General features: G+C 56.5%; 2 protein-coding genes across 3 annotated transcripts; one reads left to right on the top strand and one right to left on the bottom strand.

Moving 5' to 3' along the window:
* Positions 1–1,072: 1,072 nt before the first annotated feature.
* Positions 1,073–9,033, bottom strand: RRP9 (ribosomal RNA processing 9, U3 small nucleolar RNA binding protein). 2 transcript variants are annotated; one of them, XM_027522410.1, is made up of 15 exons: positions 8,840–9,033; positions 8,486–8,568; positions 5,301–5,410; positions 4,847–4,914; positions 4,723–4,764; positions 4,308–4,434; positions 3,552–3,676; positions 3,377–3,469; positions 2,913–3,013; positions 2,694–2,828; positions 2,546–2,608; positions 2,186–2,331; positions 2,025–2,104; positions 1,360–1,433; positions 1,073–1,243 (listed from the first exon to the last, which is right to left on the bottom strand). In XM_027522410.1, the coding sequence occupies exons 1-15, from the start codon at positions 8,924–8,926 to the stop codon at positions 1,150–1,152; spliced, it is 1,428 nt and encodes a 475-aa protein (XP_027378211.1). In that variant the 5' UTR covers positions 8,927–9,033; the 3' UTR covers positions 1,073–1,149. The 2 variants fall into 2 exon arrangements, with proteins under 2 accessions (XP_027378211.1, XP_027378209.1); XM_027522408.1 differs by having other exon boundaries at positions 5,301–8,319; positions 8,840–8,976.
* Positions 9,034–10,915: 1,882 nt separating this feature from the next.
* PARP3 (poly(ADP-ribose) polymerase family member 3) lies at positions 10,916–15,554 on the top strand (the record flags this gene model as incomplete). Its single annotated transcript, XM_027522641.1, is given in 10 exon segments — positions 10,916–11,089; positions 11,312–11,500; positions 11,661–11,793; positions 11,880–11,924; positions 11,927–12,105; positions 12,327–12,476; positions 12,684–12,770; positions 13,017–13,194; positions 14,348–14,503; positions 14,939–15,554. Coding segments are annotated over 10 exon segments (1,461 nt in total), but the record flags the coding sequence as incomplete, so codon positions are not given.
* Positions 15,555–16,408: the final 854 nt, after the last annotated feature.

Consider the following 16,408-nt stretch of genomic DNA (forward strand, 5'->3'; position numbering starts at 1 on the left):
CCCATAGCAGGAGCTGAATTATCCAGTGAAATCAGGAGAATGAACATTCCTTTGACATGTTTACCTGGCAGGGGCATTGCTCACAGGAGTCATGCAGCCTGGCTGTCATTTGGACCAAGGGCAGAGCTATTCCCACCTCTGACCCTTGTCCCCAAGCAGTGAGCAATGCAGGGTCCCACCTCCACCCCGACCCCCACCCCAAGGGCAGTCTGGCTCCTAAAGCTTCCTGACCTGGCCTGGGTGGGGCAGATCAGCCTGACTTGTAAGAATACATCCAGGATGGTCTGTTGGGACAACAGTTTCATTTTTATTTATTTATTTTCGGCCGTGCTGCGTCTTCATTACTGTGTGGGCTTTTCTCTAGTTGCATCAAGCAGGGACTACTCTCTAGTTGCGGTGCTCAGGCTCTTCACTGCATTGGCTTCTCTTGTGGAACACGGGTTCTTGGGTGAGCAGGCTTTAGTAGTTGCGGTTCCTAGACTCCAGAGCACAGGCTCAATAGTTGTGGTGCATAGGCTGGAGAAGGAAATGGCAACCCACTCCGGTATTCTTGCCTGGAGAATCCTACGGACAGAGGGGCCTGGCAGGCCATGATCCACACAGTCGCAGAGAGTCGGACACAACTGCAACGATCCACACAGTCGCAGAGAGTCGGACACAACTGCAATGACTACGCACACACGCACAGGCTCAGCTGCTCTGCAGCACGTGGGATCTTCCCGGACTGGGGACCAAACACGTCTCTTGCAATTGGTAGGCAGATTCTTTACCACTGAGCCACCAGGGAAGCCCCCTGACGGTCTTCCTTTCAGTCCTCAGACCCCACAGCCAGGCCTTTACACACACTGGACAGCCACAGCTTCTTAGCTGAGGGGTCAGCAGCTTCCGACCCCAATGAGCCCAGAGCAGGGGGGTGGGAAGCTGGCCTAATGAGGTCACAGAGGACACTCAGGGTCCAGGAGCCAGAAGCCAGCTGAGGGTCCCATCCCCAAATTCCCTGGAAAGGCTAAAGCCCCTAGGCCTTTACTAAGCCATCTCTGCCCTCCCTACCCAAGAAGCTGGAGAAGACAAGACCCAAAAGAGGAGACTTTTAATACAAAGAAAGCAGGGGATGACCTGGGGAGAACTTAAATAAAGGGGATGTGAGTGTCAGGAGCCAGCAGCCGGGGGCCTGGGGGCCCTGCGGAGAGGGATGATGCAGACAGAGTTCCGGGCCTCTTTGATCCGCCACCACCGGCCAAGCCTGCAGGAGGGAGAGATGCCGCTGAGGCCAGGCCCAGCCCCCCGCAGCATCCACCTCTGTTCCCACCCAGCCAGTGCCACCTGCCCCACCCTCGCCCCCCGAGGCATGCCTCATACCTGTGCTCCTGCCCCACCCCAGCCACCAGGAAGTCCCCAGCACTGGAAAACTTGAGGCTATTGACAAAGCCCACCTGAGAAGAGGGAAGGACAATGTAGTGAGATGTGAGAAGAGACCCTCCACCACAGCCCCAGCATCACAGTTAAAGGTCTACCCTGCTCTGCCCTCTGCCGCCTGGGCCTCAGCCTCCACATCTGTGAGATGGGGAAAGTAGATCTCAGGGGATCAAACAATCTCAGTTTGTGGGGATTAGGGAGACAGTGTGCACCAAGTATGGCCTGGATCCTGGCTCAGGAGACTCCATGACCGAGCCCTGAACTGCCACTCTGCCCTAGGCTGTTCCAAGTCCACACGCTAGCCTGGCATTCAGCCCGGCACCAGTCATGCAGAACCCATCACAGGGTCAGGCCCTCTGTGCTCTGTGCATACTTCCCTGCCTTGTACCCCAGTACCCAGGACAGAGCCTGGGACTCCTTTGGGAGGGGAGTGGAGGAGGAGAAGGGAGAGGAAGAAGGGAGAGTTTCTGCAGGCCCTGTAGGAGCTGGGGCTACAAAGGGAAGTCACAGCTGGCCCTGCCCTGAGGAACCACCCTTCTGGCAGGAAAAGACTGGTAAGGGGCTTTGGGAGAGTGGTAAAGACAGGCTGGTATTCAAGCCCCACTCACCAGGGGGATGTCATAGAGAAGGTCAAGCTGCCGGAAGCCCTCTCCACATTGCCAGAGCCGCACAGAATTGTTGTGGGAGCCTGGGAGACAGGGAGACAGTGAGCAACCCCCTCAGCAGCCTACCCTGGAATAACCTCCTCTCTGCCACACAGGGGACCCACCTGTGGCCACAAGGTCTGTGTTGAGCAGGGCTGCGACTGACGACACCCAGAAGGGCTGCTCCAAGCCCGGCTCCCCCCGAAGCCCATGGGCCTCACGCTGCAGGGCAAGTGGCCGCTTCTTGGAGAGGCCCCACAGGGCCACGGAACTGTGGACAGGGAGCAGGGTGATGGGCGGTCAGGGGCAGGGCAGAGGGCCACATGGCAGGAAGGGACCAAGTGCACACCAGCCACGTGAAGCAGACAGGGTGACCTGCGCTCTCTGCCTCAGTGTCCCCACCTATGGAAAGCGGCTACTCCAGCTCCCGACCAGGGGGATTTTCTATGCAGCAAGCCTGGGGCGGGGGGAGGGGCAGCTCTTACCCGTCGTCTGCACCTGACACCATGTGCTCCTCGTTGATGAGCTGGATGCTGTCGATGGAGCCCCTGAGAAAGGAGCCGTGAGGGGCATGGCCCAGCCTCACCCCCAGCCCACGATGCCCCCCACGCTGGGCACGGCAGGCCGCCTTACTGGTGGCCATAGAAGACAAGCTGGGACTCCTCGGGGATCTTCCACACACGCACGGTCCCATCCCGGCCCCCGGCGGTCACACAGCACTCCCTGCTCAGAGCATCCAGTGCGGCCACAGCGTCCTGGTGCCCGAAGCTGGAGCAGGGGACAGATGGACGATGAGGTCACCCATGAACCTGAACACACACGTGTGCATGCCCTCTCCCCGGGCACACTTACAGCGTCTCCACATAGGAGTTCTCTGCCACATTCCACACCTTCACAGAGCGGTCGTGGGATGTGCTGTAGAGCTGGTGGGTGCCTCTGCGGAACGCCAGCCCCTGGGAGTTCATGGAAAGAGGGAAGAAGGGGACCTGGGCTACATCAGGCGAGACAGAGGTCAGGCCCAGGGAGCCCCCTCGAGAGTGCTCTGTGGGGCTCTACGTGGAGACAGAGGCACACTCACTTGCCCTTGTCAAGCAAGTACAGACTCCTTGGAGGCCGCCTCCTCCCTAGGCAAGCTCACCTCAATCTCCCCCAGCTCTTCCCCATCGCTTCCCTGTTTCTGTCCTATACACCGACATGCAGGTTCTATGAGGATGAGGACCCTCTGCCTCATTCACGCCATTCCCTGGAGCCAAGCACCAAGCCTGGCCCACTCAGGTGCTTGAGAAATGTCCACTGAAGGCGGCCCAGCTCCTTACCGACACAGCGTCCCGGTGTCCCGTGAAGGTGTACAGGTGCTGGCAGCTCTGGGCCTCCCAAATGAGAATGAGCTTGCTGCGGTCGCCTGAAGCCTATGAGGACAAGGACCATGGCCAGAGGCACCCACTGTGTGCCCACACCTCTCACCCACCCCCGGGGCCAACGCAGCCTTACCAAGTACTTGCCATCGGAAGAGATGGCCATGCAGAGGACATGGGTGCTGTGGCCGGGGGGTTGCCCCTCGGTGCCCTTCTTGGCTCGAGGGATCACATGAAGTTTCCGTCCACTCTCCACGCTCCCTGGCACCAAGGGGAAGACAGATGCTGCTAGGACTGGGGTAGGCGTCTGGTAGTCCCCTTTAAGGGCCCCATGGGACCATGGAAAAAGTCCTGGCCTCAGGTCAGAAGATCTGGCTCAGCCACTGTGAGCTCCTGGACAAGTCACCTCAGTTTCCTCATCTGTCAAGTGGTGCCAGTAATCCCAAAGGGCAGCCAGGAAGCCCGGAAGAGAAGGCACAGGAAAGTGCTTGGGGCTGATGGTGCGAGCTCCTCCTGTTACTACTGTGGGTGGAGGAGGCCACCCCTCAACGGTCAAAGGCTGGGAACGCAGGAGGACCAGGAACTCAATCCCAGGGCTGTGCGGAGCCTCAAGCATCCTCTAGTCCAACTGCCCACCTGCAGCATCAATTTCTGTTAAATCACCACCCCGACTCTCCTCCATCATCTCCGATGACAGCGACAGAGAGCTCACAAAGCCCCACTCCTGGACAGACACTTCCACCGTCACCCAGAAAACACCTCTCAGGGAGCAAACCTGCCTCCAGAAGCTTTCCCCATCAGGCCTCTGTCTTCCCTGCTTATTCCCTCCTCCCCAGACCAGCCCTCCCAGATGATCCCTTGGGGCTGCACCCCCACCCAGGCACTCACTCACACTTAATAATGATGCAGTCTTTGGCAGCAGAAAAGATGGCCAGGTCATCAGGGGTGACAACCAAACACGTGATAGACAGCTGGTGGCCACGTAGGATTCGAATGTCAGCCGGGTCTGGGGCCTGGATCTAGGCAGGCAGGTGCTGGGTCACTGCGACTGGGGGCAGGAAGGCCACCCTCCACACACACACACACACACACACACACACACACACACACACACACACGCCACCCTTTCCCACCACACTGCCAAGAAGGAAAGCCAAACCCAAGGTTGCAAGGACTGACCCTGTCTGGCCAGGTGCCCACTACATTTCACAGCAAAGACCCCACAGCCTGAGTCCCCAGTTGGGCCCTTTACCCACCGACCCAGGTGATTCCCTCCAATCTGACACCAAAGTGCCCTGCCCACTCACCTCCTTTGCCACTGACTTCTGCAGCCTGCCCCTCTGCTCGAGCTGCGTGGAGAGGAGAGGAATGAGATCCCAGAAGCAGACCAATCCCATCCCTTCCCTGCCACCACCCTCCCTCCACACTCACCACATCCTCCTTCAGCCTCCCTGCCACCTGGTCCTCCTCAAATTCGCGGGCCTCAGCCTTCTCCTCCTCTGTGGAGGACAGAGGAGCCCAAGTAAACCCAGGCCAAGACCCCACTTTTCCCTTCCTGTCCCAACCTGCCGCCTCCGTCCTAGGCCCTGAACACTTGGGCTGTGTCCCACGGAAGTTCAGGCCACCTTGGGCAAAGGTGGCGGGGCATGGGGGGTAGGGCAGGGAGGGCTGGATGATCTCCTCCTGCCCACCCTCTAGCTTTGCTTATCAGATCAGTCTAAAGCCCTGTGAAGCCTGGCCCACCCGAAGAGGTCCATCAGAGCTCACGGCCACCCTCCCATAGGGCAGCCAGAACCTGAAGCCCCGGCTGCCCACCAGGTACCTGCATCAGTCACCCACCAGGGGCACAGGCCATGCCCCTCACCTGCCCAGCCCACAGGCTCACCTTGCTGCCTGAGCTGCTCCAGGTAGACCTTGGCCAAGCGCAGCTTCTTCTCCTGTGCGGTCTCCTCCAGCTCCTCTTCCTCCTCCTCCTCAGTCCTCCTGAGAGCTAGACTGTGGGCAGGAGCGGGCTGGGTTTGAGGAGGTTCGGCCCACTCCTCTGGCCACTGGGACTCTGCCTCCTCACTGCCTTCCCTGCCACTTGACCACCTCCATCCCTGCCAGCCCTCATGGCCAGTGACCACACACACAGAAAACTGAAAAAAGATGTGACTTACCAAACTGAAAGGGCCCATCCAGGGACCAACATAAGGGTGAAAACAGACCCCAAACCCAAAGACATAACTGTGAAGTCTCTCAACTCTGGAGGGAAAGAGAAGGTTCTATAGGTCCAAGAAAAATCAGATCATGTTCAAAGGGTCAAGAATCAAAATGACTCCAGACATCCCTCAACACCAGCCCTGAGAGCAGGACACAAAGGAACTGCACACACAAAATTCGGAGTAAAATGCTAACCACTGGATGGCGGGCCAAGTTAAGCCATCAGTGACAAATGAAGATATTTTCAGGGGTATAAGGTGCCACAGAATTGGTCCCTTCTCCTTTTAAGGATGGAGGGTGTGTTTCCTGAACAAGAAGACTGACCTAAGAATGGGGAAGGTGTGGAAGTGTTAGTTGCTCAGTCATGTTCGACTCTTTGCAACCTCATGGACTGTAGCCCACCAGGCTCCTCTGTTCACAGAATTCTCCGTGAATACTAAGGGTGGGTTGCCATTCCCTTCTGAAGGGAATACCGAAGTGGATTGGGAATACTGAAGAATACCGAAGTGGGCTGCCATTCCCTTCTCCAGGGGAGCTTTCCGACCCAGGGATAGAACCTGGGTCTCCTGCATTACAGGCTGATTCTTTACTGTCTGAGCCAGGCATGGGAGACAAGAAACAGAAGATCCAACATGGAAAGCAGAAAAGGTAGATCTCAAAACAACAACCACCCCCAGACACAAGGGAGCCGCCAACCCAGATCTGACGTGAGAAACCAAGAGGCAGACATATTGGGACTATCATCGCCCCATCCTCACTGCCGAAGCACCATCCTCTACCCTGAGGATGGGATTCCAGGTGAAGCTTAACTGGGTCTGGCTGGACCTTGTGAAGATCTTGATTTCCCCTCCACATCCCTCACTTAAGATGAGTCCTACGCTGACTTGCTCCTGGGAGCTGGAGGTAGGTCATGGGAACTCAGAAGCAGAAAACCCAGGGCTGCCTGTTCCCTCTGATCACGTGCCTGCAGATATCTAGTCCCTGTCAGGTACCCCAACTGTTTCCAAGACTCATCCATGACCTTGCCCACAGCTTCCCCGAAAGGGACATTGGAAATTCTCAGGGAAGCCAAGGCCTCATGCTCTTGAGACCAGTTAGTACCCAGCACCAAGCAAGTCTTCAGCTGACAGAGTTGCTGCCCTTCCCTCATATAACCAAGGTCTACACTTCTACTCAGTTTACTCAAAGGAATAAATCTTTGTTTAGGGTTTCACACAGGAGACAGAACTCTAAGAAAATCAAGAGAAGCACACACCATTATAATTCCACTCATATAACATTCTGGAAAAAGCAAAATTCTAGGGATAGCAGTTACCAGGGGAGAGAGAGAGAGAGGAACTGACTACAAAGGAGCTGGGGAAATTTTGGAGGGTGGTAAAACCCTTCTCTATCTTCAGAGCGGTGGCAGTTTATATGAGTCTGTTACAACTCACAGAAAGGTACACTAAGAAACAAATATCACTGTATGTAAATTACACCTGAATCAGAAAAGGAAAAAAAAAAAAGAAATCAAGAAAAAGGAAGGAAGGAAACCAAAGAAATTATTATCTCAAGTCAGGAATGGCAGTTGGGTCTTCTACGTTTCTGCACAGGTCTAGTTCTGGTGGGTGCACAGAGGTCCATCATTTCATCATTACTGTCTATGGTACAATTACATTTCATTAACTCTTCTGTAGCTAATAAATTTCACAACACATTTTAAAAATATTTCAAAGTGTTTCACACAGGGCCTGGCACACACTCACCTGCAGTAACCTCAGGACTACAAAAAAGTATATAAAGTCCTTCTGAGAGCAGGTTAAGACCAACATGTACTCAACATTTAGAGGCAGAATTTCTAAAGCCAACTTTAAAAAAAAATAATTTAACATTCGTATTTATTTATTTGTTGGCTGTGCTAGGTCTTTGCTGCTGTGCCTGGGCTTTTTCTAGTTGTGGCAAGTGGGGACTATTCTCTAGCTGTGGTGCATGAGCTTCTCACTGTGGTGGCTTCTCTTGTTGACGAGCACAGGCTCTAGGTTGTGTGGGCTCAGTAGTCGTGACACACAGTCTTAGTTGCCCTGTGGCATGTGGAATCTTCCCAGACCAGAGATTGAACCCATATTGGCAGGTGGATTCTTAGCCACTGGACCACCAGGAAAGTCCTCTAAAGCCAACTGTTAGGGAAGGCACCAGGATTTCCTGGTGTGACAGCTTCCATTCCACAAGGTTAGGCCTGACACTTGCTAGCTCCCTTTGAACTCCGCAGTATGTTTCACCCCCATCACCTGCAGAATGAATGAGGTACACAAAGCCCTTCACAATCTGGATGCACGTACCACCTGCCCTTCCACCCTCTCCATCTTCCATTTAGCCCGTTTAACCCCTAGACTTTTCTCTGATCCCTGAATGCATTCCCTACCTCTCCATAAGGAAGCCCTCCTGATCTCTCCAAGCCCTATTTAAACTCCCTTTCTCTGTTCCCACAACACACAGCTCTAAGATACGTCTCCCATCACAACACACTCTGTCTTCACCTGCCTGCTCATCTCTGTTCTCAAAAAAATGAAACTAGTGCGTGGCACTTTCAGTAACTGAAATTGTGAAGAACTAACAAGCATTTCTTGTATCCTCCCCTTGCCTGGAGTTCAGCTCCCTGTCACGAGCCAGGAAGGTTCAGCAGGTCTCCCATTGGGACTGGGGGTCCTCCCCACACAGAGACCCTGCAGAGAAGGAAATGACAGTTCTCAGGGTCAGAAAGTGGAGGAAAGAGTCAAGACCTGAGATCCTGGGTGCTGGCCCAGTTCTAGCACCCCTTCAACTGAGGATTCCTTGCATACACCATGGGTCCCAGGGTTCCTTTCCACTAGGTGGAAAAAAAGAGCTCACCTCTCACTCTCCGAGTCGCTCGAGATCTCCTCATTCATCTTGCCGCCACCCTTGGACTTGACTTTGTCCCCAGAGGAGTCGCCCTGGGAATCACATAATACGTTTTTGGTCAGGGGTCCCGACCACTCGGGCTCTGACCAAGAGTCCCTTAGGGTCCCTCGAGAGCCACTGGGAAAGGCAGTGGCCCCTGGCTCAAGTGAAAGACTTTTCAGGATTTGACGCACGGAGAAAGGGAAGAAGCTGACTCCAACCCGGGTCCCGGGGGCGAGGGGACCGGGGCCGGGACCCCCGGATGGGATTAGGGTGGTCCCAATAGGCAGGATAGACCCCCGCCTGCCAAAGCGCCATGCTCACCTTTCGCCGCCGCTTGAAGGCCTCCGCACCAGCCCCGGCCCCTGAGGCCGGCTTTCCCCTCTTACGAGCCGCCCGTGTCGCCGACATGCTGCCCACGGTGCGTGTTGCAGCAGCCGCTAGAGAACTCACGTGGCGGCTAAACCCAGGCAGTCCCACCCGACTCCCCGCTGGGATAGGCTCCCACCGCCCTATAGGTCCCGCCTCCCACAGCTCTATTGGGTCCTTGGATAGGTTCTGCCACGCCCCCAAGCTCCCATAGGGTAAATGCCTGTGGCCCCGCCTCCCAAAGTTCCTATAGGTTCCTGCGCCGTGGCTCAGACAGTAAAGGAAGCAAGCCTCTTCCCGGCGCTTCCGGCCAACGACTGTGGCGCATGCGCCCCGCCGCTGACTGACGTCTGAAGAGGGGTCAGACTCCGACGCCTTCTCTGTATTTGCGCCCTTTGGACGCTGGGGGGCGTCAGAGATGCAGGGTCCCTTTCCCTGGACCGTGACTCCTCCCCGTCAGGGGCGGGGACCAGGGTGAGAGTCTGACTCCCTAGTAACTGGGGGAGAGGGAGCCAGGCAGTCCTTGGGAGAGGAAGGCAATGCCTGCACCTGCGGCCAAGGTCATTTGACAAACCAGTGGACATGTATTGCATGTCTCAGGCGAGATGTGCACCGCTAAGGGTGCGTCAGTCCCCTGGGCCTTGGCTCTGTCCAGGTCAAGTGTCTACCCATTCATGGGACAGGCTGCCCCGGCTCCGCCTGCCCAGCCTCTGACTCACCAGACTGGTGACCAAATTACTGGAATCCTATCCACACCCAGTTCATCCCTGCTCCCCTAAGGCTTACAGACGGTTGTTAGAACTGACTGCCTAGGAGGTACTGACCCGGTGGCCACCACTTCTCCCAGGTCCCTGCTTCTCTTAGGTGAGTGCTCTATGGCTCTGCCCACAGCCTTCCACAGGGCAGGACAGGGCAGGGTGGGTGTGACTGGCTTTTGCCAGTTCAGTGCCACTGGTCCAGGACCCGGACTGGCATCCCAGAAGTCTTGAGTCTGATGGGAAGAGTTTCTGTGCTACTGGGTCCCAAGCTCTGGAGAGACAGAGCTGGCCTCAGGAGTGCTGCCCCCCAGGAACCACTGCCCACTCTCCTCCATAGCTGAGGTGACACAGCCCAGCAACCATGCCAGGTCCAAGTCAGCTGAGAGGGGGGAGGAACAGAGAGTGCTCTGCAAGGAGGAGCCCAGAAGTGGGAAGGGGTAGATTTTCCTTTCACTTTCCCTTCCACCTCAGTACACACAGGAGAGCTAGAGAGGGTGGAGAGCCCCTCTTCCTTAACCAAACTGGGAAGATTGTACAGAGGCCGGGCCTGGCCCCAGTGACTAGAGAAAGAGGTCTGTCCGGTGTGCAGAGATTTGGTTTTGGTCAGGGACTGGGGCGGGGGTGGGGGGTGGGGGGGAATGGAGGCAGAAGGAGGTTACCAAAGGCAAACTCAGAGTGGGGCAAACTGGTGCTGTGGCAGCCAGGTCAGGTACAAAGGCTGTGGAGGTCTGAGGGACTCCTCTGTGCCACAGAACAGCCACGGTTCCAAAGCACAAGCTCCAAGTGCAGCATGAGGGTCCTGAGAAGACGAAGGGGCAACAGGGGGCAGAAGAAGAGGACAGTTTCCGTTCCACTGCTGAGGCCCTTAAGGCCGCGCCCACAGAGAAGTGCATAGCCGGAGTGGACCCCTCATGTCCACTCAGCTGCAACCCTGGAACCCAGGTAAGCTGTAGTCCCCCGCCAGTCCCGATGCCTGCTCCCTCCTGGGTACAAGGACACTCAGACCTGCTCCCCACCGCCTTGGCCCTGGCCAGGTGGTTCCAGGCTCCCAAGAAAGCTGTGTTCTCCCGAGACCCCAGAGGTCAGGCAGGGCTATAGCCCATCAGATCCAGGCAGGTCAGGCAGATCCAGGCAGTGTCTGCTCTTCAGACCACAGGGCAAGCCCCTGAGCTTCTCAGGCATTCCCCTCCCACATTTTAAGGCAGGGTTCCCGGACAGGGCCTCCTCTGATGCCCCAGTGCAGTCTGATTCCTGTCAGCGTCCAGCCAGGTAGCCCTGGGGTGCCCGAGCCAGCCTGCCCTCCCTGTACCCGCTCTGGCCACGGGTGCATGAAGACTACAACTGCACCCTGAACCAAACCAACATTGAGAGAAACAACAAGTTCTACATCATCCAGCTGCTGAAAGATGCTGACTGCTTCTTCTGCTGGACCTACTGGGGACGCGTGGTAAGTGCTACCCAGCCATCCTGTGCCCCCTCTTCCCCACCTCTCCCTGCTCAGTGCATGCCTCCTGCCCCCAAGGGTCCCCACAGCTTACGCAGGCCGAAAGGCCACAGCCACTGACTGTGGCCCTGCCCCGTCTCTGACGCCCAGGGGCACTTGGCACAGGCCGGCACAACAGAGGCCAGCAAGCATTTGTGGCAGGCACTGTGGCTGTGTCGCTTACAGGGAGAGGTGGGCCAGTCAAAGCTCAGCCGCTTCAAGTCACTGGAGGATGCAAAGAAGAGTTTTGAGAAGAAATTTCGGGACAAGACCAAGAACAGCTGGGCAGAGCGGGACCACTTTGTGGCCCAGCCCGGCAAGTATACACTTACCGAGGTGCAGAGAGAGGACGAGGCCCAGGAAGTCGTGGAGAAGGTGAAGTGGCCAGGGAGGAAGGGTGGGCCTGGGCCGAGGGAGGGGACACTACTGCCTGGCTGAGCGCCCTCAGGACAGGCCTCGCTCTCTAGCCTTGACCTGCTCTGGCTGCAGGTGCCCAGCCCAGCTGCTCCTGCCCATGTGCATCCTCTACCCCTAGGTGGACGGAGGCCCAGTGAAGGCTGTGGTTCAGCGGGTGCGGCCCTGCTCCTTGGACGCAGCTACGCAGAAGCTCATCACCAACATCTTCAGCAAGGACGTGTTCCAGAACGCCATGGCCCTCATGAACCTGGGTGAGGAGTCAGGGGCGGGCAGGGTAGCAGGGGCCTGGGGGTGGCAAGGCTGCGGGACGGTCTCCTCACTCTCCCCATCGCCCCAGATGTGAAGAAGATGCCACTAGGGAAGTTGAGCAAGCAGCAGATCGCCCGGGTTTCGAGGCCTTGGAGGAAGTGGAGGCGGCCTTGAAAGCCCCCGCAGACAGTGGGCGCAGCCTGGAGGAGCTGTCCTCCCACTTCTACACCATCATTCCCCACAACTTCGGCCGCAGCCGGCCCCCACCCATCAACTCCCCTGAGCTTCTGCAGGCCAAGAAGGACATGTTGCTGGTGAGGGCTGGCAGGTTACAAAGCAGACAGACAGGGGGATGGGGGACAGAGAGATGGACTGTGACGAGCAGGCCAAAGGACAGAGGAGGGGAAGGCCAGGCAGATAGACGAGATGCAGCTGAATAGGTGGATACACAGGTGGGGCAGCCACAGCCCTAGTCAGGTAGGAGGGTGAGGGAGGATCAAGAGGACAGCCAAGCTGCCAGTGCCCATCACCTTAGGTCCTGGCGGACATCGAGCTGGCCCAGACCCTGCAGGCCGCCCCCGAGGAGACAAAGAAAGTGGAGGAAGTGCCACACCCACTGGACCGAGATTACCAGCTCCTCAAGTGCCAGCTCCAGCTGTTGGGCCCAGAGACCCCTGAGTACAAGGTGGGCCGGGCCCCGCAGAGGAGCCGAGCTAGCAGTGGGCACTGTTCCTCTGCCTGTCTGCCCTCCAGGTGCCCAGAGGGGTCCCTCGGCCTGGTCCTTCTTTCACTGTGTCTCCAGACCCTGAGGAGAGCCCTGGGACTGGGGGACAAGAGGAGCTTGGTCCGCATGTCGCTTGCTCTTGACACCCAACTTCTGCTGTCTCTGCAGGTGGTACATGCCTACTTAAAACAGACTAGCAACAGCGACAGGCCCCCTGCTCTTCAACATGTTTAGAAGGTGGACCGAGAAGGGGAGGTGAGGGAGAGTCCCCCCGTCACCACTGCCTTCTCCCTGAGGGAGAAGGCCTTGGCTTACCCGCTCCTTAGGGAGTAGGCTGAGCTACTCTGAGCGGTTTCCACCAGGCCTAGGGCTTGTGCATGTGTGCATGAGTGTGTGAGTGGCCAGGGGGCCCTTGGCCTTGGTTATCTCCTCTGATGGCAGACAGAAGCACCTGAGCTTGGGGGGCATGACTCTTCTGGTTCCCACCTTCGCCCACCCCAGGGAGATCGGTTCCAGGTCCATGCCAAGCTGGGCAATCGGAAGCTACTGTGGCATGGCACCAACGTGGCCGTGGTGGCCGCCATCCTCACCAGTGGGCTCCGCATTATGCCACATTCTGGAGGCCGGGTCGGCAATGGCATCTACTTCTCCTCAGAGAACCACAAGTCGGCTGGCTGTGGTGAGGCGTCCCTCAGAGCCAAGTCCTGGGTGGGCATGGGGACACTAAGGAGCGTGGGGCCCGGTGCTTGTCCAGTTGGTGGTGGGCCCAGGAGTGGATCTCTTGGATGCTTACTCACTCGAGAGCTCAGTGGGGAATCCTGGCGGTTGGGGGACTCAGGGGGCATCCGGTGGTCAGGACAGCTTCCTGAGGGAGGCAATGTGGATAGGATGAAGGTGCCAACCTGACCTGGAGAGGGGGGTGGTGAAAGAGGAGCCTTTGAGGTAAAGTAGCCCGGGTGTGGCACGAAGCCTGGGAGGCTGCAGCAGGTCAGCATCTCTGAACACAGCCTGAAACAAAGCTTAGAGAAAATGCCTGGTGTGGATGGGGGGCTTGGGGCCCAGGACGATCAAAGGAACCTATTCAGAGAAAGATGGGGAGTACAGTTGAACCTGGCTGCAGCCACAGGGAGGGTGGTTAAGGTCAGAGGCTGCTGGGAGGCTGTGTTCCCATCCAGGCCAACTGATGGGCACCCAGTCCAGGGCAGTGAAGGTGGAGGAGGAGGAGGAGAGAAGCCAGGAGACGAGTATGTGAGAGGTGGGGTGGGCAGCGTGTGGGAAACGGTGGAGGGTGTCTCTGATGCCCCCCAAGTTTCTGTCCAGAGGTGTCCTCACTGAGGTGATCTCCCTATACTGGCTCCTTGGTCCAGGTTGACCACATTATTGGAGACCACCACCACTCAGGAGAGCAAGGTTGGGGGAGTCGTCTAAGAACAGATGGGGCTGAAGGTTGCTCAAGGCCTGGGAGCCCACTAGGAGGGCAGAAGAGCCTAAGAAGGAGAGGAGAGTGGCCTCAGGAGATCTTTGCAAGAGGATCCCAGGATAGAGGGTGAAGGAGGCCAGTGGCAAAATCAGCAGAGCAGGCCAGAAGAGCCCCCGCCCCAGATATGGTCACTGAAAGGCCATTTCCAACCTTGGTGAGGGTGGCAGAGGCCTGGCGTCAGGGAGCAGAGAGGAGAAAAGAAGCAGGCAGGGACAAGGAGCCTGGAGAAATGGTGGGAGGAAGGATGGAAGAAGGCCCGGGCAGCAAAGCCAAAGGAGATAACAGTGCAACAGGGGCCCAGGGAGTCAGGCAGAGGCCAGTCTGCCTACCCTGAGCCTTCCTGTGCCCCCAGTTATTGGCATATCCTGCGGGGCCCATCACATTGGCTACATGTTCCTGGGTGAGGTGGCACTGGGCAGAGAGTACCACATCACCGTCGACGAGCCCAGATTGAAGCAGCCACCCTCTGGCTTCGACAGTGTCATTGCTCGTGGCCACACAGAGCCTGGTGAGTCTCAGGAAGCTGGACAGGCCTAAGCATTAGAGGTGAGGCTGAGATGAAGCAGGACGCTTTCAGGGAGAAGGTGAGCAGGAAAGGGACTGTGAAGAAGGACAAGAAGAAGCCGGCTTCTTCACCGCAGTCCTTCACTTTGTCATTCAACATACGCTCACTGATTCAACAAATCATTCCTGGGCATCCAGGAGGGCTTCAAAGAGGAGGTGTCATTGACTGAGCGTGCAAAGATGAACAAGCATTTCCCAGGCAGAGAAATGGGGGAGGAGATTCCAGGCAGAAGGCCCACCCTGTGCAGCAGTTTGGAGGTTGGCTGGGGGGAATGAGTGGGCACTCCCTGTGACAGAAGAGCATAGAGGGTAGGACTAACTGGTAAAGCCAAGGACCAGTGGCCCTTGGGTGACCCATGGCCCTTGCTGTGCCCTGCAGATCCAACCCGGGACACCGAGCTGGAGCTAGATGGCCAGCGAGTAGTGGTGCCCCAGGGCCAGCCCGTGCTCTGCCCAGATTTCAGAAGCTGCAACTTTTCCCAGAGCGAATATCTCATCTACCAGGAGAGCCAGCGCTGCCTGCGCTACCTGCTAGAGATTCACCTCTGAGCTGTCCGCCCAACCCTCCCGCCCCCTGGGCAGGAGCTCAACCATCATCCTCAATCCCATATCAACTTCCTGCCCTCACATCTCCCTCCTGTGTTCCAGGGATTCCCTCTCCCTCTGATCCTTGTTGGTTCTGGCATGGCTGTGGCCTCAGTCTCACCTCCTAAGGTGATGGGTGTGATGGACTGCAACACGAATACAGCAGCCTATTCAAGGCTGTGTAGTTAGGGGGGCACAAACTGAGAGTGGGTGGGTCCCACATCCACCCAGGCCATCCGCTGTGGCCTAACTGTCCATCCAAGAGAGGTGAGATGATGGATTTCCCTGGCGGCCCAGTGGTTAAGACTCTGCTTTCACTGCAGGGGGCACAGGTTCGACCCCTGTTTGGGGAATTAAGATCCCACAAGATGTATGGCAAAAAAATAAATGAATTCTCTGTGAAGTCATAATTTTTGTTTATGAAAATCTTTCACCATCAAAAAAAAAAATGAATAAACAAGAGAGGTAGGCTGCACGTCAGGTACGCACAGGCAAGTTTATTAAACATTGTATTGGCTTACTCCCTGGCCTCTGCTTGTCTGTGCCATAGCTGCACCAGGCCCGGGCCTCCTTGCTCTCCAGGGCAACTTGCCACACCACACAGCATTTCCAGCCCCACTCCAGGGAGTGACCACTCACACGGGTGAACACCAGTCATGCACACACTCCCACCCACTGTGGTCACAGTCTATGTTGGTCCTTGCAACAACTGTCCTCCTCTGATCATTGAGCCTCTGAAAGGGACCCTTCCCCTCCACTCAGAGCTGTTAGTCCTGTGGGGACCCATCTAGTGATTCTTCAGTCCAGACACAGCCAGGCAAATCAAGCATTTCTCATGTCTTGCCACCAAACACCCATGTGTATCTTTTGTCTATTATAAATGAGTTGAGAATATTTGTGAGGGGTTCAGCTCTGCTGTCATGAAAGGAGTGGTAATTATCACCCCAGGTTACTCTGTCCACAAACGAGGGGAGCAGATATTAGACAGCAGGTCAGGACCCAGTGCTGGGTCATACCCTGCATTTCGTTGTCATTCTCTTTGGTTTCCTTTAATCTGAAACCATTCTTGAGCCTTTTCTTTTCCCTCCATAACTTTGGACACTCTTGACACTCCTAAAGAGTACAGGTCAGTTGTTTTATAGGCTCTCTCAGTTCACGTTTGTCTGATATTTTGCAATAATTAGATTCAGGCATTGCAGTTTGGCAGGAACATTATGTGAATGACATGTCCTTGGTGTACTATATCAGGAGGGACATATCCCAT

This window comes from Bos indicus x Bos taurus, chromosome 22, assembly GCF_003369695.1.
Source record: "Bos indicus x Bos taurus breed Angus x Brahman F1 hybrid chromosome 22, Bos_hybrid_MaternalHap_v2.0, whole genome shotgun sequence".
Taxonomy (NCBI): domain Eukaryota; kingdom Metazoa; phylum Chordata; class Mammalia; order Artiodactyla; family Bovidae; genus Bos; species Bos indicus x Bos taurus.